The 26,894-nt window shown below is 40.8% G+C and overlaps 1 protein-coding gene across 3 annotated transcripts in view; it reads left to right on the forward strand.

The window, feature by feature from the left end:
* Positions 1–790: 790 nt before the first annotated feature.
* Positions 791–26,894, forward strand: part of RAPGEF4 (Rap guanine nucleotide exchange factor 4) — a 223,405-nt gene continuing 197,301 nt past the window's right edge. For 2 of the 3 annotated variants that reach the window (XM_074967599.1, XM_074967600.1), the window contains exons 1-3: positions 794–1,100; positions 20,354–20,496; positions 22,548–22,636. In XM_074967599.1, the coding sequence (XP_074823700.1) occupies positions 1,036–1,100; positions 20,354–20,496; positions 22,548–22,636 (297 nt within the window). In that variant the 5' untranslated portion in view covers positions 794–1,035. Of the gene's footprint in view, positions 1,101–20,353; positions 20,497–22,547; positions 22,637–26,894 lie in introns of all 3 variants that reach the window. The other variant, XM_074967602.1, reaches the window with a different exon arrangement.

Below are 26,894 nucleotides of genomic sequence, written 5' to 3' on the forward strand. Positions count from 1 at the left end.
TCCCAGGCCCTGCTTTGCCCCGGGAGGTTCGGGACCCTCTTTCTGACAGTCAATGACATCCTAGCAGAGAGCCTCACCTCCACTGGAGAGAAGGCTCTGAAACTCCATTACTTTTCTGTCTGGGAAAAAAAATGAAAAGCTTCTCTCCTTTAACTTTCTGCCTCACACCAAAGAAAGTATTTCTCTGCTCAGAAACGGCTGTTTCTCTTGATTAAAACAATGGCAAATGCTTTACCTTGTATTTATGTATGCACCTCCCCAACCCCATGAAAGCCAATTTTATTGTTATATAACTGGCTTTTATGAGTTGGAGATGTCTATGGTACCTCTCCCAGCACTGGGCTCTCTAGGTGGACTGGCCAAGGTTAATTGACTTGCTTTCCCCTGATTTGGGGCAGGGGGAGGATTGACCCAAACTGTAAACCCCGTAGATCATAGCCACATAGGACTGGCAGGCAGCTTGAGAGGGCAGCAACTCCAGTCCCCTGCGCTCATGGCAGCACTAAGTATTATCTAGACGGTCCCTGACAGGTGTCTGTCTAATCTGCTCTTAAAACTCTCCAGTGATGGAGATGCCACGTGATGGAAACCACTTCAAGCCCCTAGGTCCAGCACCTCTGTTGCTGGGACTGGAGCGTGCGGGGCTCAGGCCCCACACAGCCCTGCAGCGCCTGGCCGGATGACGCTGATGCCGGCGCTATAGGGTGGCTTGGTCCCTTCCCCTGACTTTTTCTCACGCAAGGTGCCCGCCCCCCCGCTGTGTCTTTCCCGGCTGCGGGCTCCCCGCCAGCTCCGCTCTGCCGTGAGCCGAGGGCCCGCCCTGCTCAGAGCCAGCACCTGAGCCGCGGGCAGCCGCAGCGCTGGGCCAGGTGGCTCTGGCCACGCGGAGGCAGCCGGAGCCTGCGGCTGGGAGAGCCCATTGCTCAGCGCGGGGAGAGGCAGCAGCCGCAGGCGCGGGGGAGGCAGGGAGCAGGGGAGGGGGCAGAGCAGCCGCCGCCGCCGCCGCCGCCTGGGTACGCAGAGAGCCGGGCAAACATGGTCGCTGCTCACGCTTCCCATTCGTCCTCCTCCAGCGAGTGGATCGCTTGCCTGGATAAAAGGTACCAGCATCTTCCCGGGAGCGGGCGTGCGAGGGGGCCCCGCTGTGCCTGCGGCCCCAGCTCCCCCGATAAGCCCGGCTTACACAAGCAGCGTGCCTGGGGGGAGCCGTGGGGCCGTTCGGGGGCTGGGAAAATGCCCACAGGAAGGGTTGGTATATGCACCGGCAGGAGAGGGGTTTAGTGCCATTGTAAGAGCCCAGCGGGTCTCGTTGCCGTGGGATTCTGGTGCCTAGGAAATATTGCACGTGGTGGAGGTGAAATGTATCAAAGTCCCCCCCACCCCCAGCCCGGGTTCCAGGTGGTTGTTGGTTTAGGGCTGCTGCTGGCGTTGCATGGGTTGCCGAGAGGTGCAGGAGACAGAGGAATCAGTAAGCTGCACACAAGCATACCTCCAGCGCTGATGATAAAAACCTAGTGTGGGCATTATGGGAGAGGTTAAACCCTGCATTGATGGGGAGTGGGACTGTGGTCTAGGTCTTTTCTAGCTCTAACTTCTCTGATCCTAAATAACATCGGGGTTGGTGCACTCTCGGTTAATAGCTCCAGTGGATGCTTTGAATGACTGCATATTGGGATGACAGCATAAACCTTCTTGTGAAGCTTTCAGTTAATAGACTGTAATGATCTAAAAGTCAACCCCAACTACTTGCCTTCTGAATGCCTAGGGTAGGTGAAACCCATCCATTAGGTTTGTTGTGTTCACAGGCCCTGTTCCACATGTGGATGAAGGTTTGCATGAAGGAATCCTATCAAGATCATCCTTATCTCCCCACAGATCTCCCTTCCATCATCCATGTGGGGGGGGAGGGGGGAGGGAGAAAAGGAGACCTCCATTCTGCTACCCCATTCACCAGGCTGAAAAAAGAAGAAGATCCTCACCATCCTAGACACAGATGAAGGACCCTTGGCTTGTAGAAACTTGTATAAATACAAGTTTTCTCTGCAGTCTCTTTAAAGAGCATATCAATGGACTGTAATTGTTCCCAAAACACTGACAGGATAATTTTCTGTTGGATCAGGCTGTAGGCCTAGTAGTAAATACTAAACAGTTAGTACTTATAGTTTTAACATGGATTAAAAGGTGATATGTTACAACTTTATAAAATGCTAATAGTAAAGAAATATTTATTTAAAAAACCCCCACTTTTGTATTTCACACTGGGTGTAGGTGGTGGGAAAAGCATAAGTACTATGCTGTCAGCAGCTGTGTGATGTCTGGTTATGTGGTAGGTGTGGGACATTATACATGCCTTACTATATTATCTTCAGATTTAATTGGTCGGATTACACTGCAAGCTTTAAAGATATCCAAGAAAATGTAGGGTACTTAATGATCTAGTAGATTATTGAATGCTTTTGGCAGTAGGAGTCATTCTGGGCTATATTTTGGTTGGCCCCCCACCACACATCCCCTCTATATTGGTGCACATAACAAAATTAATTCCGCACATGGATGTAAAAAATTAGAGGGAACATTGGTGCACAACTGGTTGAAAGCTCGTACTCAAAGCAAAGTTATCAGTTGTTTTTTTTTTTTTGTCAAACTGGGAGGACATATCTAGTGGGATGATGCAGGGGTCAGTCCTGGGTCTAATACTAGTCAATATTTTCATTAATGACTTGGATAATGAAGTGGAGCGTACACTTATAACATTTGTGAAGACACTAATGTGGGAGAGGTTGCTAGCACTTTGGAAGCCAGAATTAAAATTCAAAACAACCTTGACAAATTAGAGAATTGGTTTGAAATTGACAAGATACAATTCAATAAAGATAAGTGCAGAATACTTCACTTAGGAAGGATAAATCAAATGTACAACTAAAGAATAACTGGCTAGGCAGTAGTACTGCTGGAAATGTCTGAGTTATAGTAAATCACAATTTGAATGAGTCAACAATTTATTGCAGTTGCAAAAAAAGCAAATATCATTCTGGGGTGTATTAAGATGCTTCTGTTATTTAAGACATGGGAGATAATTGTCCTCTACTCAGCACTGATGAGGCCTCAGCTGGAGTACTGTGACCGGTTCTGGGCACCATACTTTAGGAAAGATGTGGACAAATTGGAGAGAATCCAGAGGAGAGCAACAAAAATGATAAAGGTTTTAAAAAACAACCAACCAACCCCTGACATATGAGGAAAAGTTAAAAAAAACTGGGTATGTAGAGTCCTGAGAAAGGAAACCTGAGGGGGGAAAGGGGGTCTTCAAATATGTTAAGGGCTGTTACAAAGAGAATTCATCAATTGTTTTCTGTGTCCACTGACCGTAGGACAAGTAGTAACGGAGCTTAATCTTAAGCAAGGGAAATTTAGGTTAGATATTAGGAAAAACTTTGTATCAGGATAGGTAGGTTCTGAAATAGGTTATTAAGGGAGGCTTTTAAGAATAGTTTAGACAAACACCTGTCAGGGAAGTTCTACGGTTACTTGGTCCTGCCTCACTGCAGGGCGCTGGACTTGAAAACTTCTTGAGATCCCTTTCAGCCCTACTTTTCTGTGATTCTGTGGTATGTTGACATTAGGTTGACATTGAAGTTAATGCACTACACTGCCACAGGTGTGAGGAAGTTGAGAATCAGGGCCAGAATTTTTAAGTGAATAGTCTGACGTTTATCAAATCTTTTAAATGTAATAGTTTATGAAGTACAAATTTCAAGTTTGACTAAACCTGAGAGCCTGAATTTTATTTCAATGCGTGAAGAGTAAATGTGGGTGGGGAATGGTAGTTTCTAGGAAATACACATTTTGGGCAGTAGATTTCTCAATTTATATCAGCTATTATGTATGTTTCTTATTGGCAGCTGGGCTGGTACTTTATTTTGTCCCTGTTGCTCATTTAGAATAATTTAGCAATAGGTGTTTGGCAGTTGAACAGGTTAGTGTTAAAACTGCTTTTTGAAGTAATTGTTTGAGAAGTGCACTTTCTACAGAGGCAGTGTTATGTAGTGGATATGTCACGAACCTGGAGGTGAAAAACATGAATTTTCTTCCTGCTACTGAGTGACCTTGAAAAACCATTCGTATTTCTTTTCCTCATCCCATCTGTAACTAAGAATAACACTATTTAACTATTTTAGTAAAGTGCATTGAGAACTAGAGAGGAACATGCTGTGAGATTACAAGTATTCTATAATTACTTTATATATTTTTCAACATGTATTTTTCATATTGTACTTCTTTGTTCTGTAGTTCTGTGATTAATTCATTGAATTATTATGCAATTTCTGTGTTTTAAAGCTTGTTTTATAATGCTGTTTCTCTTATCTTAAGACATTTCCTAATTTTAAAGGTGGATTTTGTAATTGTGGGGATCCCCAGCCCTTCAGTGTATCCATTCACTTTAGAAAAATACTTTGTTTTTTATTAAATGTTTATTAGACTTTTAATTAAAAAACATAAAATACAGAATATGTAGCATATGTTAAGAAGACATCATTTATTAATATAGCCAGAATTCTGTAGTGGAGTTACCCTGTAGAGTGACGGAAGGAGCCAGGGTCATTTAAAACTGAATGTAATCAGATTATCAAACCCAATTTAAAAAAAAAGAAGAATGGAACTTTAAATAGAGGTAGCAAAACATCTCAAACAAAATAATGATGTGTCTAAAATCTTCATGTTCTTCCCTGAGGTATTTGGCAAACTAGAACTAATAAAAAGCTAAAATGAGAGCATATTTTTAACAAGTGAAGAACCTCTATAGTGACACGTATATTACTTCATAGGGGCATGTGGGCTAGGATTACTGATATTTTACTGCATAGCCTTGTTGATGACATTACTGAACACAGAGGCTAAACATCAGCACTTAGGAATAGGACACATAAGACATTATATGTTAATGTCATAAGAACAAAGCACAGGGAAAACATGACAGTCAGAGGGACAAAAAAAAGTCACAAAATCCTGTTGTGTTAAGAATTTTTCATTGTTCCTGGACAGAATAGATCCTCAAGAAGAGGTGAACCCACATTCTTGTTGTGTTCTGAAATAATTTATCTTTTAAGGAGCCTGATGCTGTTTTCATTGAAGTCAGTGGGAGTCTTGCCATTGACTTCTATGGGAGCAAAAGCAGGCTCACTCTCTTAGCATTTTTCCATATGTCTTATCTGCATACATCTCAGTAAAAGGTTGCTAAATCTGTTCAAATGTGTTTAATGTATTCAGCCTATGAGCAGTTCTTGTGATTTCTTTTACCCCAACGTGTGTTGGTGAGAGAGTTCGAAACTGACATTTTTTTTCAAACCTTTAATTTTAAATGAATATACAGTATGCGTTCAGGGCAGGCTGAGTGTCTTTTATAGAATTCCATCATTTCACAAAACCAGAATACAGCTTTTATTCCTCTGTGGGTTTTAATTTGATTCAGACATTAACTCTTTTTAATGATGTACAATGCTCACAACAATTAGATAACCCAAAGATTTCAGCTCTGTCATTATAATTCTGAGCTTTCCTGTGTGTTCGATATAACCTGCAGTGCCTTAGCTGACTGGTATGTTTGACTGCAGGAGCAGATCACAGAGCAAATCATGTAACTTTGCTATCCTGGTGTGTCAAGAATGTAATGATCTTGGCTAAGCTGTTTATGAATTATTTAGATATAAATGGGTGTTTTGAGGGCATATTGTACATAGGTACTTTTTGTATCTTTTGTTACCCTGTTAGACTTTAGGTCTCCATTATTTAGATCTAACAAGAATAAAATACCACATGTGGAACACTGATCTTGCAGTCCTTAATCAGGCAACATTTTCATTTATTTCACTAAGAGTTAGACTAAGACTGCACTGTAAGATCAGGCCAAAAATTTGATTCAGGATTTCCTGTCTGGCTCATTGTACGTATGTTTGGGACCTAGCCAGCTCTTTATACCCTTCGTGATAAATGCAAACTGGAGTAGCACTGATAGTGATTGTGCCGACAAACTAAAGTGGAGAACTGGGATTTTGAAAGGGGAATACATGGTGATAGAAAGAAGGTAGCAGGAAGAAGAGTGATCTCACTGATTGCCATCCTGGGCAAATTATCATTGCCTCAAGGAAGTAAGAACTTGATTGGCTTGTACTTAGCAATAGTATGGATAGATCAGGCGGGTTATGACAACCATGTTTTATTTCTTTTAAAAAATATATTTTATAAGACTGTAAGGAAGCACTCTTGCTTTCTATGTATTTAAGTCTCTAGTCCAGTTTTATATTTATAATAATTCCTTGGAAGCAACATCACAATGTTTCGCCCAGTGTTTTCTAGTTTCCCATTTCATAGTCCGTCTTCTGACAATGATAAATAAAAACAGCTTTTCCTGTCTGTCCCCTGACTAAGGCCATTTTACAACTATGATAAGTAATATTAATATGGGCATACTGTAATGTTGTAGCCTCTTTGCATTTTATAAGGTGCTCTGCTTGAAAATATCCATGCCAAAGGCAGGAGTAGCAAGGTGCTTCAAGTAAACTCAAGAAGGTTTGTTTTCTGTAATCACAAGGTTAGGACTTTCAGTCACACCAGCTTCCATTTTTACATATACAGGATTACAGTTAATTCTGTACTTATCTTCCTTTCTGCCTTCCCTTCTTTACACACCTACATAGGCAAAGTGAGTACACAAGCATTATGTGCCTGATGGATCTTTTCATGGCACACGAGTGCACCAGCAAATGATGTGTGGTGTCCTGTCCTGCAACACCAGGGTTTTTCTTTTCTGGAGACATCTGGAAACCTGTCTGCACTGGATGCATCTGCAGTTGTCTGTGTTGCTGCTTGCATATTGTTAGGTTTTGACCATTGAAGTCTTGTATTCCAAGCAAAAATCCACATAACAGCTTTGTCATCTCGTTTGCTATTGCTCTCACCTTTCCCTTTGTCCTTGATACCCAAGGCCTGATTGTCTTTTATAGTAAGGTTTGTTTTACGCTGCCCTGGCAAACATGTTGGCATTGTCAGAGCAGTATAAAGGGTAGAGCTGGCTGGAAAATGAACTTTTTACATTAATTATTTTTTGGACTGTAAAAATAAAATCCAAAAACTGTGAAATGTTTCATTTTTCGTATTTTTGCTTTTTTTAAAAAAATCCTAAATACTTTCCTTGAAAATGAAAAATAGTGACAAATGTCAGTTTTGATTAAACCACATTTTTCAACAAATTTTAACTGAAAAAGTTTTAATCAAATCTAGTTAAGGAGCCTTATTTAAGGAGAACTGAGAATTGTGTCCTCAAAAACAAAGTGGTCATCAATGATCTTTCATCAGTGAGTTTTCACTATTCTGTTTTTCACTATTTTTTCACTATTCTAGATGACATTATTTTTGTAATCATAGGAATGCAGGGCAGGAAGGGATCTCAAGGGGTAATCTACTCCGTCCCCGTCCCCCACACTGAGCAATACCAAGTATTCCTAGACCTTCCTTGACATGTGTTTGTTCAACATGTTTTTAAAAACCTCCAAGAATGGGGATTCCAGAGAAAGGTTAACTGTTTTTTCAAGTTCACACAGCAAGTCAGTGGCAGAGACAGGAAGAAAACCCATGTCCCTGAGCAATCAGGCTTTTGCCATCTCCACGAGCTATAGAAAGTGCGCTTCTCAAACAATTACTTCAAAAAGCAGTTTTAACCTAAGCTGTTCAACTGCCAAACACCTATTGCTAAATTATTCTAAATGAGCAACAGGGACAAAATAAAGTACCAGCCCAGCTGCCAATAGGAAACATACAAAATAGCTGATATAAATTGAAAATCTACTGCCCAAAATGTGTATTTCCTAGAAACTACCATTCCCTACCCACGTTTATTCTTCACGCATTGAAATAAAATTCAGGCTCTCAGGTTTAGTCAAAGTTGAAATTTGTACTTCATAAACTATTACATTTAAATTACTTGATAAATGTCAGACTATTCATTTAAAAATACTGGCCCTGATTCTCAACTTCCTCACTCCAGCGGCAGTGTAATGCATTAACTTCAGTGGAGTTACACAGGTCTCATGTCAACAGACCATAGAATCACAGATATGTAGGGTTGAAAGGAACCGCGAGAAGTTTTCACGTCCATCCCCCTGCAGTAAGGCTGGACAAAGTAAACCTAGACCTTCCCTGACAGGTGTTTGTTCCACCTGTTCTTAAAAACCTCCAATGGTGGGGATTCCACAACCTCCCGTGGTAACCTATTCCAGTACTTACCACCTTGATGGTTAGAAAGCGTTTATCTCCCTTGCTTCAGATTAAGCCGATTACTTCTTGTCTTACCTTCAGTAGCTATAGAGAACAATTGATCATCATCCTTTTTTACAGCCCTTAACATATTTGAAGACTTTTATTGGGTCCCCTCACAGCTTCTTTTTTCAGGACTAAACCTACTCAGTTTTTCAACCTTTCCTCATAGGTCAGGTTTTTTTAAACCTTTTATCATTTTTATTGCTCTCCTCTGGATTCTCTAATTTGTCCACGTCTTTTCAAAAGTGTGGTGCCCGGAACTGGACATCGTACTCCGCTGCGGCCTCACCAGTGCCAACTAGAGCAGGACAGTTACCTCCTGTGTCTTATGTATTGACATTCTTGTTAATACACCTCAGAATATTATCCTATTTTGCAACTGAATTACATTGTTAACTGGTATTCAGTTTGTGGTCCATTATAAGCTCTAGGTCCTTTTCAGCCGTACTACTGCCTAGCTAGTTGTTCCCTATTTTGTATTTGTGCATTTGATTTTTCCTTATCTTCATTTCATCTTGTTGATTTCAGACCAATTCTCCAATTTATTAAGGTCATTTTGAATTCTAATCCTGTCATCCATTGTGCTTGCAACCCCTCCCAGCTTGGTGTCATCTGCAAATGTTATAACTGTACTTTCTACTCCATTTTCAAGTCATTTAATGACAATATTGAAGAGTACTGGACCATGCAAAACCCTTGTGGGACTCCATTAGATACATCCTCCCAGTTTGACAGAAAACTATTCATAACTACTCTAAGTATTTTCTTTCAACCTGTTATGCACCCATCTTATAGTAATTTTATCTAGACATTTCCCCAGTGTGCTTATGAGAATGTTATTTAGGACTGATACAAAATGCAAGATTTAATTTTCTCCTTTTTGTTTATGCATCTTGATACTTATTGTACATTACAGCTCGTGTTGTGTTACTCCCTTTATTCTGTTATCATTCTAACTGTATTTTGCATTATAGCAACTCTTAGTATTCTTACTAATTTTTCAATAGAGTTAATGCACATTAACTTTAATGACTTTAGTGGATGATCTTTGAATTAAACAGCTGTCAAAATTTATATATGACCATGTAATCTTCCAGAAGTTATCTTATAGTTTCTGTAAAGTTAAAATATTTATTAACTTCAGCATTAAGCTAGACTATGTATGGGCGCAGGGGCAATGAGGATAAAGCTCTGTTCATGGATTCTCATGGCTAGAGTTTATATCGGAATATTTTTGTCACTAAATCATATTGTTCTGTTGTACATTTCAAACAATGTTTATCTCCACTAGTCTTCACATTAAAGCCCTCAAAATGTCTATTATAAAGCAAATGTGCCATTTAATGTAATATTGTCTAGCTCCACTCTGATCAGAAGGAATGGTAACTGTCTTTGAGCTCTAGTTCATATTTATGAGAGCTCGTGTTTAATTCAATGACATTTGATCTGTATTTTAGTTCTAAAGTGTGCATTATGTGGAATGGGTATTTTCACAAATGAAAGAGATAAGTTTCCTTTTAATTTTAATCTCTTTCTTTAATATGGAGTGTATTTGTCATTTTCCTAAGGTAACCTTATTATGAAAAAATAAAACAGATCTATATTTTCCTGTAGTTGAAACTCTTTTCCTGCAACTGCTGCACTATTCAAATAATGAATTTCTACCTGGAGATAAATCTCTATGAATGTCATTACTCAACAAGTATATTTTTCTCTCGCAATTGTTACAGCTTGAAAGCTGACCTTTGAGTTGGAAGAAAACACTGTTTGTTGTTCAGCAGAATAGCCTGAGTGTATACGGTATTTGTTTCCATGCCAAATGGTTTTTCAAGGGATACTGCCAAGTAGTTTGAGCTTAATATGTAGTGTTTCAGTTTTGCAATATTAAAGGTGTTTGATACAAAATATTGGTTTTTATTGTACTATTCCCATGCACTATTGTAAATCCCAACACTTGAGTCCTGGGCTAGTGCTGATAAATCATTAAGTGAAAGTGGCTATAAAGAGACCAGTCTTGCTTTATTTATCCTGTTGAGTCAAATGGAAAACCTAAGTAAACAAACAGCATACATGGAAAAGAGCTGTAGCTCACAAAAGCTTATGCTCAAATAAATTGGTTAGTCTCTAAGGTGTCACAAGTACTCCTTTTCTTTTTGCGAATACTGACTAACACGGCTGCTACTCTGAAACCTTTTTTCAGAAAGACAGTCTCTGCTCTAAACACACTCACATCTAAACAACTGCACTTACTGGTGTTTCCAATTCCCATGAGTTTATTGCAAGTCTTGTGATATTTGGTATTTTTCATAAAGCCACAGCTCCTGGAGTCATGTGATAGATGATAATCTTAGGGTGTGGGTTTTGGTTTTGGTTTTTTTATTTCCTGGTGATGGGGGCGGGGGAAGCTTGAAAACATGAACCCTAAAGACTTGGAAACTGAATGCCAATCCCCCCCCCACACACACACACTTTGTTATTTTAAAAACATCTGATGATTTTGGGAGGCCAAACTCATGACTTTTTTTAGTGCTTGGGATTGGCAGTACTGCCTCACTAGGTGCTGTGCACCTCCTGGGAGGGGCTGAGTGTCCTCCATTCCGTTAAAGTTAACACTATCTCCTGACATGACATCATATTTCAAGTCCCTTCTTTCATTCTGTCCTCGTATACCTACCTCTCTCAGAGCATTTATATATCAGAGAGTCAAAGGGAAACATTAGCAGCCAGTCAGTGAGCCCCAAAACTGTCTGGAAGAGAAACGTGCTTCATTGTTCTCCGACTCCCACGTGATGTAGGGGATGGAGAGCATTCTCCTGCTGCTGAGATTCTGCTGCTGTCTTCTCCTTTCCTCCTCCCTGCCAGAAGGTGGTGGAAGTGGGTACATAGGGCACAGAGAGCAGCATCTGGTGGAAAAGACTACCCCTGCTGCTTTTTGCAGCTACTTCAAAGCAAAATATACTTTAACACCAATAAAATGAGCAGGGTTTTTAGCTGTAGTGGTTAGTTGTACTCGTCAGCTCATTCAGTTTGTGTTTATAGTGTTGGAAATAACTGTTGCAGTTTTAGCCCATGGAAGGACTAGTTGCATTTGTGAAGGACCCTGTTGTGTCATTTTTCTGTGTCTAACAGATTGTAGACTCTTAAGGACAAGGACTCTGATTTCTGTGTCTTGTACAGCACTGAACAACATACAAATAATTAATAACAACCCAGCCAAAATATTAAAATCTGTTTTCTGAAAAGTGATACATGCTGTACACTAAGGGAAATACTCTCCCAGATTATGTACAGCTGAGTAGGAGCATCAACTCTCCCTTTTTGTGTAGTTTTTTTTTAACCTTGAACTTGAGTAGCTGTTTTTGAAGATACAAAATATTCTCCTTAAGTTATGCTTCTAGAGGGCTTTTTCTAATGTCTGTTATATAAACTTCCTTGCAAGGAGAAATGTCAGGTATATTACCTGAGATGCTGATAATCAAATAAATCAAGGCTAAAATGTTCTTTAGAGGAGGGAGATTGACATAATTGAACAGGGTTATGTCGTTCGTGATGATGCTGTCGCTTGTGTGTGCATGCTGTGAAGTGGTTATGCAGTCTAACCAGGCAAGAAACTGGGGGAGAGAGGAATAAGAGGATGGCGGATATGAAAATGTTACTGTCAGATAAGCTCTGTGCCATTGTTCTGAAGAGGCAAATTAATTATGTAATATAAATAAATAACGATTAAAGTCTTCAGTGGATAAGCAAGGCAAGAGAGTGTATAGTGGACTGATAGGAAAATTCAAAATTCTGACAATGTAACGCATGATTTCCTACTCTGATTTTCATCATTTTGTGTTGCTGTTTCTTTGTTTTGTTTTTTACAATATTGTCCATACTGAAAAATTGCATGGATTGGGGTAGTCAGAATCTAATATCATGAAGGAAGAACATCAAGGAGGCCTACATGCAATTTCCCTCATTTTCCAGAACGCTGCTCCTGAACTGACCCAGAGGAGTTGTTACAGAATGGCACAAGATACTTTCCATCCCCACCCGCCCCGCAGCCCCTCAGGCCCAGGATCAAAGAACCAACCCAAATCTTGAAGTGGGATGCACCCCATAGTGGTGTGTTGTTGCATGATCTGTAGACTACCAGCCTGATAGTGAATTTTTTTTTTATACTTTTCTATTAATGCTGAACAGTGCCAACCTTCTCTGCCCATTTGTGGCTTCTGGGCTTTTCAGAGCAGTCTTTATCCCATCCATGATGTGCTGTTGCTCAGCTGTAAAGTTCCTTACTGGGAAGTTCCCTGCATACTTTGGGGGACCTGGGGGAAATTGGAAAGCTGGCTCCCCCGCAGAGATGTTTCAGTTGAGAGATGAAAAGCTGTATTGTTAAGCTAGCAATGAAGACAAAGTTCAACATTTCTTCATTTATATAACTTAAATTTTATTTTCCCTTTTTTCTCTAAGTGGGGCAACAGCTCAGCACTTCCATTGCATCCTGGATACTCACAAAGTTGGAAATAATCCTAGAAGCTACTATACTATTATCTTCAAAATAGAATGCTAAGGCTCAAGGTTTATTGTTTGCTTTGTTTTGAACAAACAATCGGGCAGTATGAAGAATTGGACAATAGTAATAGGCAAACTGCTAAAACGATTAGGGTTTTAAATTTCATTGTTAGATACAAATTGCAGAAATGCCTTGGATAGCTTCAGTCCAATTTCTGGGAGTGAAAACATTATGTGAATTTGCAAATGGATTAAACTTTATTTTTAAGTGAAATTTTGTGTCAGAATCCTATGGTACATGGCAATGTGTAACCTAGTGTAGAATCAGGACTAATAGTTTGGAAGTTAGAACAACAAATATCGGAAAGAATCAATATTCAAATTTAATTAAATTTTTAATGTCTGAAGATCACCTTCTCACTGATTTGAATCGTAATTACTTCTACACATTTAGACATGCTCTCTTTTGGGCTGTTTTTCATTCTCTTCCATGAGGCATACCAGAAATTGGCTGAGAAATACTATGTGCAAAATATAATTTCTGCTATGCCCAGTCTGCACATTGACGCCACACAACTAGACTTAACTGAAAAATACTGTATGAAGAACTAGTCTCCTGCTTTTTCTGGCTATGATGTTTTATCATCCTACAAATAGATTGTGTCAATAAACATTGGCTGCTAATGATTACAAATTCTCCTTTGTGGTCTTAGCCAAGCATTTTTCAGGTGGCAATTTCTAAATCGTGCTACCTCCCCCCCCCCCCCCTTTTTTTTTTTTTTTTTTTTTTTTTTTTTTTTTTTTACTGCTTTGCTCTGTGACCATAGTTAAAGATAGGATGCCCTAAGAGAAGTAAAGCAGTGCTAGAGTCTGTCAGGTGAAGTGTTTCTATTGCATGTCTTGCAGTGGTGGAATGGGATAGTACACAGAGCATGCTGCGCTTCAGAACTGTAGTTAATGTATATTGTAATACTCCCCTTCATTTGTCTTTTTGGGGAAGGGGGGGAGGATGAGAGGGCGTATTATATTCTCATTATAGCATTTACATTGTTTTTCCTAGTTCTCACTTCACTCCATTAAACTCTTTAAAGCAATGGTTTGTGGACCACCGATGATCAGCAGTGCATTGCCAGATGGTCCATAGACCTTCTTTCTCTCACATTGGTTGAAGAGTCTGTCTTCAAGTGGTGATGCTATCTGATAGTTTTAGCCCAGTACAGGACTCTTTAAGGTTTGTTTAACACAAAGAAATGCTACTTCGTATGTTGTATGGGTGCTATGTCTTTTCTGAGCTGTGTTTCTTTGGTATAAATTCAGACAATCAAATTTAGAGACAGCATCAGTGTTTGTAGATTTCAAGGCCAGGAGGGACCCACTGTGATCATCTAGTTTAATATAACACAGGCCGTAGAACTTTCCCAATATAATTCCTAGAGCATATCTAGGAAGGGCAGCAAACACACTAAAAGAGATAGATAAATGCAAAGTGACATGAACAGATTAGAATGCAGGGACTGTGAGGAGTATTGATTAAATGTGAAGACCGACATCCTGGTACAGGAAATAAAAAGTGCATAGATACAAAATGGGGGAAACATAACCAAGCAGCTGGGACACCATAATGACACCCAGATACCATGGTGATGAGCATGGTATAAAAATTCAGGAAGATGGAATACATATCTCATTAGAGCAAGATTATTTTCATATTGTTGACTTAAGAGCATTTTAATTTTACCCTCATGTAATCAAGCACCATAGTTACCTCAGGGAAAGGATGGAACTGGAATTGATGGACGGGAGGAGAGATTGGAGAAGATGTGGCACTTGACTGCCTAGATTCATGGATTTTAAGGCCAGAGGGACCATTAGGATCATCTAGTACAGTGGTTCTCAACCGTGGGTTCTCTTACCCCTGGGGGTATGCAGAAGTCTTACAGGGGGTACATCAACTCATCTAGATATTAACCTAGTTTTACAACAGGCTACATAAAAAGCATTAGCAAAGTCAGTACAAACTAAATTTTGTATACAGACAATGACTTGTTTATACTGCTCTACATACTATATACTGAAATGTAAGTACAATATTTATATTCCAGTTGATTTATTTTATAATTATATGGTAAAATGCGAAAGTAAGCAATTTTTCAGTAACAGTGTGCTGTGACATTTTTATGTCTGATTTTGTAAGCAAGTAGTTTTTAAGTGAGGTGTAACTGGGGGGTGGGGGGGTACGCAAGACAAATCAGACTCCTGAAAGGGGTACAGTAGTCTGGAAAGGTTGAGAGTCACTGACCTAGTCTGACCTCCTGCATAACACAGGCCACAGAACCCCACTTAGTAATTCTTGCATCAAGTCCATAACCTTTGTTTGAGCTATCATGTATATCTTTTAAAAAGGCATCCAGTGTCAATTTGCTTCTTAACCTTCACTGAAATGCTTTTTTTATCTTCTTACGACAGTACTACTGTCATCAGTTCACAACACTATGGCTTCAACAGCAGGGGGAATATTTTGTCTTTAGCAATGGAAGAACATTGGTGTCACAACACTAAATTATCAGTGTTCCCTTTTAAATTGATATGAATGAGCCCTGCACTTGAAGCATAGAGCTAAACATGATTGGACTTACATCTGCTATTAGTTTTTCTTTCCTAATTACTGGACCAATTATTAACTTTCTAAAGACAGTTTTACAATAGTACTTACTTAGATCTAACATTAAAACCTGCTTTATTTATTAAAATCAAATCAAATCTTCAAGCCCTTAATAAGATACCTTAAGAAAGGAAGTTAATTTATTTTATACTGTATTGACATTGTTCCTTGCTAGGCAGCTTGTACTTAGAGAATAGATAGATTGTTAATATTTAATTTCATGATGATTACTTTGTTAAAATACTTAAGCAGTCAATGTAATCAAACCTGAGTTTCACTGGTGTATTAAGGAATAAGTAATTGAAGGTATGGCCCTTAACTAGCTCCATTACAGTTTGCTATTAAGTCAAACCATTCTTCCTTCAAAAACTAGTGCTATTGTTATAGTTTATAAATGCTTAATAAAATTAGCTTAAGTAAAACTACCATTGTCGTTATTGGACTGAAATTTGCAGAGATGTACTAAAGCTGTGGTGGAGCTCACCATGCTTCCCCTTGCCTCAGTGCTATAGAAGCCCCACTGTAGAATGGGCACTGTACAGAAATTTGGGTGCGGTTACAGAGGAGGGTGTAGTTAAGGCAGACCCCTCACATCCAAAGTAATACATCTAGGAGCAATGCATGCAGACTGCCTCCACAATAGGGGACTGTATTCTGGAAAGTAGTGACTCTGGCATGGTGAATAAGGAGCTTGACATCAGCTCCCAGTCCTTAGCTGTGTCAAAAAGAGTGAATGTGATCTTTGGATATATAAATGGGAGTGGTGAACAGGAGCAGAGAGGTGACTTTACCTCTCTGAACAGCACTGGTGAGACTGATACTGGAATTCTGCATACAGTTCTCGTGTCCACATTTTAAAAAGGATGTTGGAAAAACTGGAGAAGGTGAAGAAAAGATCTACAAAAATGATCTGAGGCTGAAGGAAACGCCTTGAGACTTAAAGAACTCAGTTTGTTTGTCTTATCAAAAAGAAGATTGAACAGGTACTGACCATCGCTGTCTCAGAGTTCTCCTCCTTCCGTGAGGTATAGTAAGATGACCTTATGACGCAATAGGTGAACACTAGCTTTGTTGGAGGAGAGAACTTCCACTGGAACTAGTCCAAGCCTATGGCATTCATAGCCAGACAGAATAAGAGTGACACCCCACTCATTGCATTCTGAGCCAAATGTAAAACCCATCTCTTTGGCTTGTCGCAACCATTTTCAACAAATGAGCATTCTTACGCTTTGTCTTTTAAAAAGTCCAACAAAGCGTTAAGCTTGTTTCTGCTATCAGGGCTGGAAGAAAGGTGTTTCTTGTTCTTACTTTTCATGAAAAGTGCTCAGATAACAATGGTAGGCAATTTTTAAAAACCTAGATCGCCTGCTAACCCTTCTTGCTTGCATCTTGTCCCTTGATATCAAACAACAACAAAATACTAAGGTTATTTGTTGTATAAGGACAGTCTGCTGGTCCCATATGGAGCCCACTGCACTTCAGTGGGGCTCTCCAGGGATGCAACAGTCAACTTACATGTAGCAAATTGTGGGATCAAGGCATTAAATATTTTGAAGTAAATTTTCCCCAGCACTATGCTTTCCCAACCCCCTCATACTGTCCTCTGGTTTGCAAGTAGAACTGAGTGAATGCTGCAAAAAATAAAATGAAATACTAATTTGACTTTTTAAGCACATTTGCTTTGATTTGGTGTTTATTTTTTGTGTGCCTGTGTAACCTACCAGCGTTTCCAACACGTAAGGAAGCAAACTACTAGAGGCAAAATGACACACATTTATTTTAAAAATTGAGAAAGTGACTTTGACATGAAGAGTTTAGGGCTTCTTTGGGAAAAGTGTGCTGTGCTGAAAATTATTATCATTGTCTTCCCTTTCCTTGTCAAGCTTTGCTGTTAATGTTGGGGATAATGAAAGAAGTGAGCTGGTGTTCCAAGTGCCAGCATAGTGTAGGTAGGGATCTAGTATAAATGGATTTTAATTCTGTTTTCAAGCTGCACTTCCTAATATCCTTAAAAGCATTTTGACAAGAGAAGTAATACTTCTTAATAACTGGCAGCTAGTGCAAAGATTAAAAAAAAATAGGGAGAGTGAAAACCTTGCTTGAAAGAATTTAAAAGGGAGCAGTTGTAATTGACTGTGGTTTGAAGAAGGTAAGAGGATATACCTATGGTAGTAGGTAAGAGGATAATGCTATGATGTAGAAGCAACTGTATAAACCATAGAATTATTACTCTCATCTGTATTAATAAAGGTAAATTGGAGTGTAAATGAGTTTAGAGGATTTAATGCCTCCCAGACACAGTTTAATAAGAAATTGAGGGCCAGTGAGACAAAGTGAGAGGGATGTGGTATTATATACCTCACTGGGGCAAGCACTGGTGCCAGCATTGAATGACCAAAGAGGAACACCAGAAATCTTTTTGCAGGAAGAGCACTTAGGCGGTGAACATTGCATTGTAATGAAAGAGGGAAACAAATACATATATATAAATTAAACTAAACTCTGTCCCTTTTTAACTATTTCCATGTATTTAAAAGAAATTAGCAAAATTAGCATTTTGGTCAGTTAAATTAACAGATTTTTGGAAGCACTAGATTCAGTGGGTAGACCTGAAGAGCACTGAAAATGATTAACATTTTCCAGACCCCCTTTGTAGAAGAATAATTTCAGCACCTGAATTTCCAACATAATCTCACAGAAACATTAAAGTGGCCGTACTACATCAGACCAGTGGTCCATCTATTGCAGTATCCCACTCTAAAAGTGGTCAGTTTCAGTAGTTCCACAAGAAGATGCAAGAAACCTCGTACTGAATCTTCCATAATTGTCCTTCCTAATGCCTTCCATTAGTGGTCGGTTTATTCTCTGAATTACAGAGTTTTATAACCTCATTTTAAAATGCTCTAGTAAAGTAACTATGGCTGTTCACATTAGCCATGTAAATGTCAAATTGTTTTTTGACCCTACTAAGCTCTCTCTTGAACTCACTGGCACAAGATGGCATTGAGCCCAACAGTCTTGCCCTACCTCCAATTATTTTCACTCCCAGTTGCAGGATACCTTTTATTTCGGCTGTATCTGTTTAGAGATGGTGCACTTTCGTTTATTTTATTTTTTTAATGAAGTGATTCGTATCCAGCTTACGTAACTTGCATGCTTTTATACAACAGCATTTTAGTTTTCTTATACAAAGAAAAGGACAGAAGAGGTGGAGCAGAGGGATGGATTTCTTGGAATCATTTGTGTTTCTATATGTATGCAGAAAACTGAGTTGGAGATTTAGAAGTGCCCAGTAAAATCTAAAAGAGAATGTTTCAGAGTAACAGCCGTGTTAGTCTGTATTCGCAAAAAGAAAAGGAGTACTTGTGGCACCTTAGAGACTAACCAATTTATTTGAGCATAAGCTTTCGGGAGCTACAGCTCACTGTAGCTCACGAAAGCTTATGCTCAAATAAATTGGTTAGTCTCTAAGGTGCCACAAGTACTCCTTTTCTTTTTAAAAGAGCATGGTTAGCCCAGCTTCTTTGAGCTTTGATAGCACAACTCCCAGATGCTCCTTGTGGTCACCCCAGGTGAAGCTGAATACAGCAATGTCATCTATGTATGCCCTATAATTCATTTAACCCTCTGTTGACCAGTCTCTGGAAGGTTGCACCAGCATTTACCAAACCAAAAGGTAATACCGTAAATTCATAGAGCCCTATATCAGTGATAAAAGCTGATTTTTGTTGTGCCTCCCTCTCCAAAAGGGATCTGCCAGTAACTTTTGGTTCGATCAAAGGTACTGAGGTACTTGACTTGGCTCAGCACTTCCAGCATGTCATCAATTCTTGGCATGGGTTATGCATCTGTTACAGTGACAGCATGGAGTTTCCTGTAGTCTACACAAAATCTTACAGTGCCATCCCTTTTGGGGACCAAGACAACAGGGAAAGCCCAAGTCAGATTCCTTAACCACCCACATTCCAACATGCTTTGTATCTCTTCCCGAATTTGCTCCTTCACCTTGCCAGTGGCCCTGTACGGCCTGGAAGGGGGGGGGGGCGGGGCTTAGCCCCTTTTGTGAGGATTCTGTGGGACAGCAAGCGTGTCCCCCCCGGTTTGTTGGAAAATACCTCACTGTACCTTTGCAGCGTTGACAACGCTTCCCCTTTTTCAAGTGGTGTTAGCTTACTACAGATTTCCATACTTTCCAAAGTTGACCCATCTTGGCATTCAGCCATCAAATCAGTGAGTGGGTATGCCTCAGTTTTCCCTTCGACACAACAGATCATGTTTACCCTGGCCACTCTACGGTGATAGGCCTTGAGTCTGTTTACATGTACCAGTTGGGGCACAGTATCATCAAGGGGCTTTTTAACTTTATAAAGTGTCCTCCATCGCCACTTCCACCACTTCAAAGGGCCCCTCCCAGGATTTTTGCATTTTGAACTTTTTTGCAGGGCTGAGTACCATGACCAAATCTCCTATGTCAAAAGTGCATTTACAAGTATTTTTATCATACCACGCCTTTTGCTTGGCCTGACTGCTCTGGGGGTTGTTTTGGAAAATTTCCATAATGTCTTTCAAACTCCCTTCTGAACCTCTGAACATACTCAGTCACAGGTTCCTCCCTCACTGTGCTTGATACAATGGGGATTCAGTTGTGACTGAGGTTGTCAGGCACAATGATGATAATAATAAAGTTGGATACAGTGGTTAGGTATTTTGATTCTTTGGAATGTCTGCAAGGTTGTTGCATGCACCTACAACCCGCATTTAATGGGCTCACAAATATTAAAAAAATATTTAACTAATAATCTTAGTTTTGGTGTATGTGGGTGGCAATTACTTGTTTCTGTGATAAAGCCCTTATGCACCATTCTTTTTTTCTTCATGCAGACCATTGGAACGTTCCAGTGAAGATGTAGATATTATATTCACGCGATTGAAAGAAGTGAAAGCTTTTGAGAAATTTCATCCAAACCTTCTCCAGCAGATATGTCTCTGTGGATACTATGAAAATCTGGAAAAGGGAATCACATGTAAGTTGTTATTTCATAATATATTTGACTTTTAGTAAGTCAAGGTTTAGACTAGGATTCCCTTCTAGGGAAAGATAAGGCAACAGTATATATGGGGAATCCTGTTGAAGAAATCTACCTTGCTGGGACAGAGTTGACTAAACTGCTATATGACATAATGCAGTTCTACTCTGAGTCCCTGGAGGCAGTGTTCTCTAGTGGATAGAACACTGGACCAGGATTCTGACACTGGTTGGCTGGGTGACCTTGAGCAGGTCATGTCTCCTTCTGGTGTCTCCATTACCCTGTCTGTAATTGAGGATAATGATGCTTACCTCCTTTGTAAAGTGCTTTGTAAAGTGCTTTGAGATGTATGGATGAAAGTATGTGACCTGCAGTCACCCTTGTTAATACAGAAGCCCTCAATCTTGCAGCAAGTTGCCAATGCAGCATTAGCTTGCGCAGACTTTTAGAACAGAAAAGATGCCACAAAAATACAAAGACAGCAAGCAGTAAAAATGATAAGTTATTTGTCTAAAATTATTTTCAGAGAAATACATCCAATAGATTTATATTGTGTACACAGCATGAACACAATTTAAAGTAGGTATTAACACAAAAATGGTGATCTGTGCTACAAAAATTATTCACACAAACATTGACCTATTGCTTTTGCAGGCTTGTGTGCCTTTGCTTGGTCTTTTACAGTCATAAAATGGATTTATTGTTTTTTGTTTTTGGTATACATCTAGTTAATGTATCTAGACCAGAGGTGGGCAAACTATGGCCCACGGGCCACGTCCGGCCCGTGGGATTGTCCTGCCTGGCCCTTGAGCTCCTGGTCGGGGAGAATAGCCCCTGGCCACTCCCCTGCTGCCCCCCCTTCTCCGCAGCCTCAGCTTGCCGTGCTGCCAGCGCTCTGGGCGGCGGGGCTGCGAGCTCCTGCCGGGCAGTGCAGCGGCGTGGTTGGCTCCAGCTGGGTGGCGCAGCTGCCAGTCCTGCTGCTCTGAGCACATGGTAAGGGAGAGGGGGCGAATGGGGGGGGCATGCTGTTTGGGGAGGCACAGCCTTCCCTACCCAGCCCTCCATATGGTTTCGGAACCCTGATGTGGCCCTCAGGAGAAAAAGTTTTCCCACCGCTGAACTAGACCCATTCTAAAGCACACATCAATATAATACATACATCCTCTATATTTTACTTTAATATTAAATAACATGAAATAAAGTGGATTCTCAGCATAAACTTTATTAAAGCACAAGAGAAATCCACAAAAGTAGCATTGTAGATAAATATTTTAACCGTCTTTTCTGAAACAGAGTTATAGGGATCATCCCCATAAAGAGAAAAGTGAATTATCTCCTTGTATTTCTCCTGATAAGGGTATTTTTTAAATATCTTTGTTATGTTGCTACTATTTTCTGATTCCTATCATGAAAAATAATAGAGAATAGAAACCAAAGACATATGGATCTCACTATAGTATAAAGTTCCATTTAGGAATGGTTAATAAAGGGTTAGCAAATGATCAGTAGGTGTTATAAGCATAATACAGATATAAATAGAATGTGTTATAAATTATTATAAGCCATGGTTATAAGCAACCTACTGATCTGTTGGACTGTATAACTATCTAAAAAAATTGATTAACCATTTATTAAACATCTGTTAATCATTTATTAACCTTTATATTAAAATTCTTTTTATAAAGATGTGACTGCCGAGGAAATCAAGAAATATTTCAAATTTCAGAGGCACCGTGGTAAACGCAAGTTCAGAGAACCTTTTTATTAACTAGGATAGCAGAAAAAGGCAAAGCAAACAAGAAAGGTGGCCTGAAACATTGCTATCTATTTCCATTTGTACTGAGATTCTATGTATGGATACCCTAAAAATGCTATGCTCCAGTTTCACTGGGTATCTTAGCAGATAGATAAATAATCAGATAGGGTCTGGCGAATTCTGTGGTGCTCGCAGTCAGTACAGTAATACAGCAACATGAAAGTGATGTTTGTCAGCATTGTTAGATAGGCTTACAAGAAGAGTGTTTATTTACAATATTTCATCTTTCCAGTATTTCGTCAGGGTGATATTGGAACAAATTGGTATGCTGTTTTGGCAGGATCACTGGATGTTAAAGTTTCGGATACGAGCAACTACCAGGTAAAATACAACTGTTCTTTAAAACAACCCAGTTGCATGGCACAAAGACATACTGTGAACTACATAAAGGGCTAGATGACAATGGTCTGCATAGTGTCAATCGTTTGCGCTTTTGTCCGTCATAAGCATGCTGGTGTTAGCCGCGTTTTCTTCTGTTTAAGTTTACTTTTTGTCTCTCTGCTCCTGTAGGAGGCAACCCATGTTCTTGATTTAGGGGAACTGAAATTTAATAATCTGAAAGAGGATCTGGATGTAAAATAGGAATCATCACAGTCTGTCATATTGTGGGTTTGCATGAAGTGCAGCTCAAGGTCTAACTTTTGAATTGAATTCCATGGAAAATGTTTATTTTAGTCCTTTACTTAAGAGGTTTAAACTGAAGCCACAGCCATTGCAGTTTGTTGATCCTGACTGTCAGGAAGCAAGGCCTGCAGAGCCGCACGCTAATGAGCACAGCTGGCCTGTAGTAAGCTGCCTGATTGGTTGGAAGAGTCAGCAGACCAGCTCTTAAGCCTAGCAGCAGTTTAGTGGCTGCTCAAAGCATTTGCCCATGGCTGTGCTAGCTTCCTTGTCTGCTTGCTCACAGCCTTGTTTCTGCTTTATTCCAGCCTTGATTTAGGTTTGTCTCAGCCCTGCTCCTGCCTTGGCCCTAGCATTGCCCCTGCTTTACCTTGCTCCAGGTAACCTGGTCCTAACGCTCAGCTAGGATTGCCAACTTTCTGATTTGCAGAAAACCGAACACCCTTTCCCCGCCCTGAGGCCCTGCCCCCTGCTCACTCCATCTCCCTCCCTCCCCTGTCGCTCACTCTCCCCCCACCCTTGCTCTCTTGCTCATTTTCACTGGGCAGGGGGTTGTGGTGCAGGAGGAGGCGAGGGCTCCATCTGGAGGTGTGGGCTCCAGGGTGGAGCCAGGAATGAGGGGTTTGGAGTGCAGGAGAGGGCTCCAGACTGGGGCAGGGAGTTGGGGTGTGGGAGGGTGTGCGGGCTCTGGACTGGGGGTGCGGGCTCTGGACTGGGGCCAAAAATGAGGTGTGGGAGTGGGAGGGGGCTCAGGGCTGGGGCACCAGTTGGGGTGCGGTCTCCGGGAGGGAGTTTGGATGCGGGAGGAGGCTCAGGATTGGGGTGGGGGAGGGAGCTCAGGGCTGGGGCAGGGGGTTGGGGTGTGGGCTCTGGTGGCACTTACCTCAGGCGGCGGGAAGCAGTGACATGTCCCTCTGACTCCTAGGCACAAGGGCAGCCAGGGATCTCCGCACTCTGCCCCTGTCCACAAGCTCCGCCCCCACAGCTTCCATTGGCTGCAGTTCCCGGTTGGCTGCAGTGGTTGGCTCCGCGTGGCTCCTGGATGTGGCCGGCATGTCCCGCTGGATTCTAGGCACAGAAGTGGCCAGGGTGGCTCTGCGCGCTGCCCCAGGCAAAGGCACTGCCTTGAGCCCCGGCTCCGCAGCTCCCACTGGCCAGGAACTGTGGCTAATGGAAACTGTGGGGGCGGTACCTGTGGATGGGGGCAGTTCGTGGAGACCCCTGACCACTCCTGGGCCTAGGAGACAGTGGGACATGCCGGCCGATTCCGGGAGCCGCGTGGAGCTGTCTGCAGCAGCAAACTGGACTTTTAGTGGTCTGGTCAGCTGTGCTGACCAGAGCTATCAGGGTCCCTTTTTGGCTGGGTGTTCTGGTTGAAAATCAGACACGTGGCATCACTACCCTCAGCTCTGATTTCAGACTTCTGACTTGGGCTCTGATTCTAGGCTTTGGCATCTGACCTCTGACTCTGACTATGGGCTCTGATTCCTGGCTACTGATTCGAGCCCCAACCACCGGTCCTGACTCCAGCTCCAACTGCTAGACATGACCACCCTTGTGTCTGGTCTCTGACACTGATTGCACACTGCAGCCTTCACTGTAAGATGAGGAAGCTATTGTAATAACATCAAAGTATTAGGACTGCTGGTGAGCTAGACCAGGCACCAAGATATAATGTATGTGCAAGGTATGGAGAGACGAGAAGCAGTAAAACACTAGGTAAACTTAGTAAATTCTCAATAACTTGGCACTCCTGGAAATTGGAAAATCTAAAGTTTATATTAAACACATAAAGGGGACCTTTTCTCCCAGAGTGTAGTCAACACATTGAATTCTCTGCCTGAGGAGATCCTGGAAAAAGCCACATATAGAGCTTATTTGTAGTGTTTTGTTTTTTGGATTTGTTGTTTCTTTGTAGTTACACTGACATAGAGGTACTACACTAGTGTAACAAGTACCTTGAGCCTGTGTGGCTTCCCCAGTTTGAAACCCGTCTGAAACCAGTTCAGGTCACTTTTTGCAGCTATGTGTCATGTACTCTCGAAGTTTGCACCGATATAGCTACATCAGTGTAGCTACACTAGTGTAAAAATTTTAGTGTAAACAAGCCTATGATAGCTGGGGTTCAAGAAGAAAAATCACCTGACAATTCCTTGGACACCAGTATGTAAATTGATACTTTAACTATGGTGATTCTTGCTACTGTGCCCAGAATTCAACTTATTATAAAAACTGAGGTTGGTAAGGGTTTCCCCCCATGGCATATTGGGAGGGTGGGGTGTTCACCTTCTCTTGGAGCACTGGGTCATCTGTGAACTTTAGTGAGTATATCTCACCTGCAGTGGATGGGAATAGGCCTCTAACATTTCCATATTCAATATAAAAGTGACAAATATAGAAACAGCTTTTGTGTTTCACTATTTTTAATAACTTCTTAATTGTACCGAGTATAGACGGAAAGGGAGAACAATTAGCCTAATTTGAGCAAGTTGCTGTACGGCTCGGTTGGCAGCAGTATTCTCACAATATAGAATGATGATGTGCTCCTAGCAGTCCCCTTTCCATTCACCTCTAGTGGATGCCCAGGTAAAAAAGATCAGTTTATACTTCCCAAAAGATGAGATTACTCCAGTATTGAGGACAAAATGTCTTATCCTCTCAGTAAAATATTGAAAGATGGATCTGAACCAGAATCTTAGATGCAGCCACACTTTAAATGTGGACCCTGAATGTTCTGGCTCAATCTTATCTCTAAGTGCCATTACCAATTAGGATGGTACCAACTTAAAAATTCTGGATTTTTAAAATCTAATATTAGTAATATTCCTGTGCATTCTAGCTGACTAGCTTCCCCTATCAAGACAATCAAATGGCAGATACTAGTCAATTTACATGATTCATTTATGATTTGGGATTATGTTTTTCTCATTTCTGATTATTACCTTTAAACATGAACTGGAAAGTTTTTTGGTTTAAAAACAACAAGAAGCCATTTATTATCCCAGATCACTAACAGACTATAGATCCATAGATGCCACGCTCAAGAGACCACTGTGATCATCTAGTTCAGTAGTTTTCAACCTGTGGTCTGCAGACTATCTAAGACTTCCAAAGGGGTCTGCACCACTATTTGAAACTTTTTAGGTGTCCATAAATAGAAAAAAGGTTGAAAATCACTGATCTACTCTGACCTTTGGTATAACACAAACCATAGAACTTCCCCCAAATAATTCCTAGAGTGTATCTTTCAGAAAAAAAATCCAGTCTTGATTTAAAAATTGCCAGTGATGGAGAATCCACTATGACCCTTGATAAATTATTGCAATGGTTAATTACTTGCACTGTTAAAAATTTGTCGTCTTTCCAGGCTGAATTTGTCTAGCTTCAACTTCAGCCATTAGATCGTGTTTATACCTTTCTCTGCTATATTGAAGAGCCCATTATTAAATATTTGTTCCCCATGTAGATTCCCCGTGTAGATCGTATAGACTGTGATCTAGTCACCCTTAACCTTCTCTTTGTTAAGCTAAATAGATTGAGCTCCTTTAATTCTGTCACTATAAGGCAGTGGTGGCCAACCTGTGGCCTGTCAGGATAATCCGCTGACAGACCACTAGACTGTTGCTTTACATTTGTACATCCGCCCGCAGCTCCCAGTGGCTGTGGTTCACCGCTCCCGGCCGATGGGATCAGCGGGAAGCGGTGTCAAATACAGTGCCAAAATACAGAGGTAAAATAACTTCCCTGTTCCTGCTTAATATTCCCCTGCTTATGCATCCAAGGATCACATTAGCACTTTTGGCCAAAAGTTGCACTAGGAGAACCTGTTCAGCTGATTATCCACCAGGGCCCCTAAATCTTTTTCAGTGTAACTGCTTCTCACAATAGAGTCCCCCATCCCGTAAGCATGGCCTACATTCTTTGTTCCTAAATGTATGCATTTACATTTAGCTGCATT

Source organism: Natator depressus, chromosome 11 (assembly GCF_965152275.1).
Source record: "Natator depressus isolate rNatDep1 chromosome 11, rNatDep2.hap1, whole genome shotgun sequence".
NCBI lineage: Eukaryota > Metazoa > Chordata > Testudines > Cheloniidae > Natator > Natator depressus.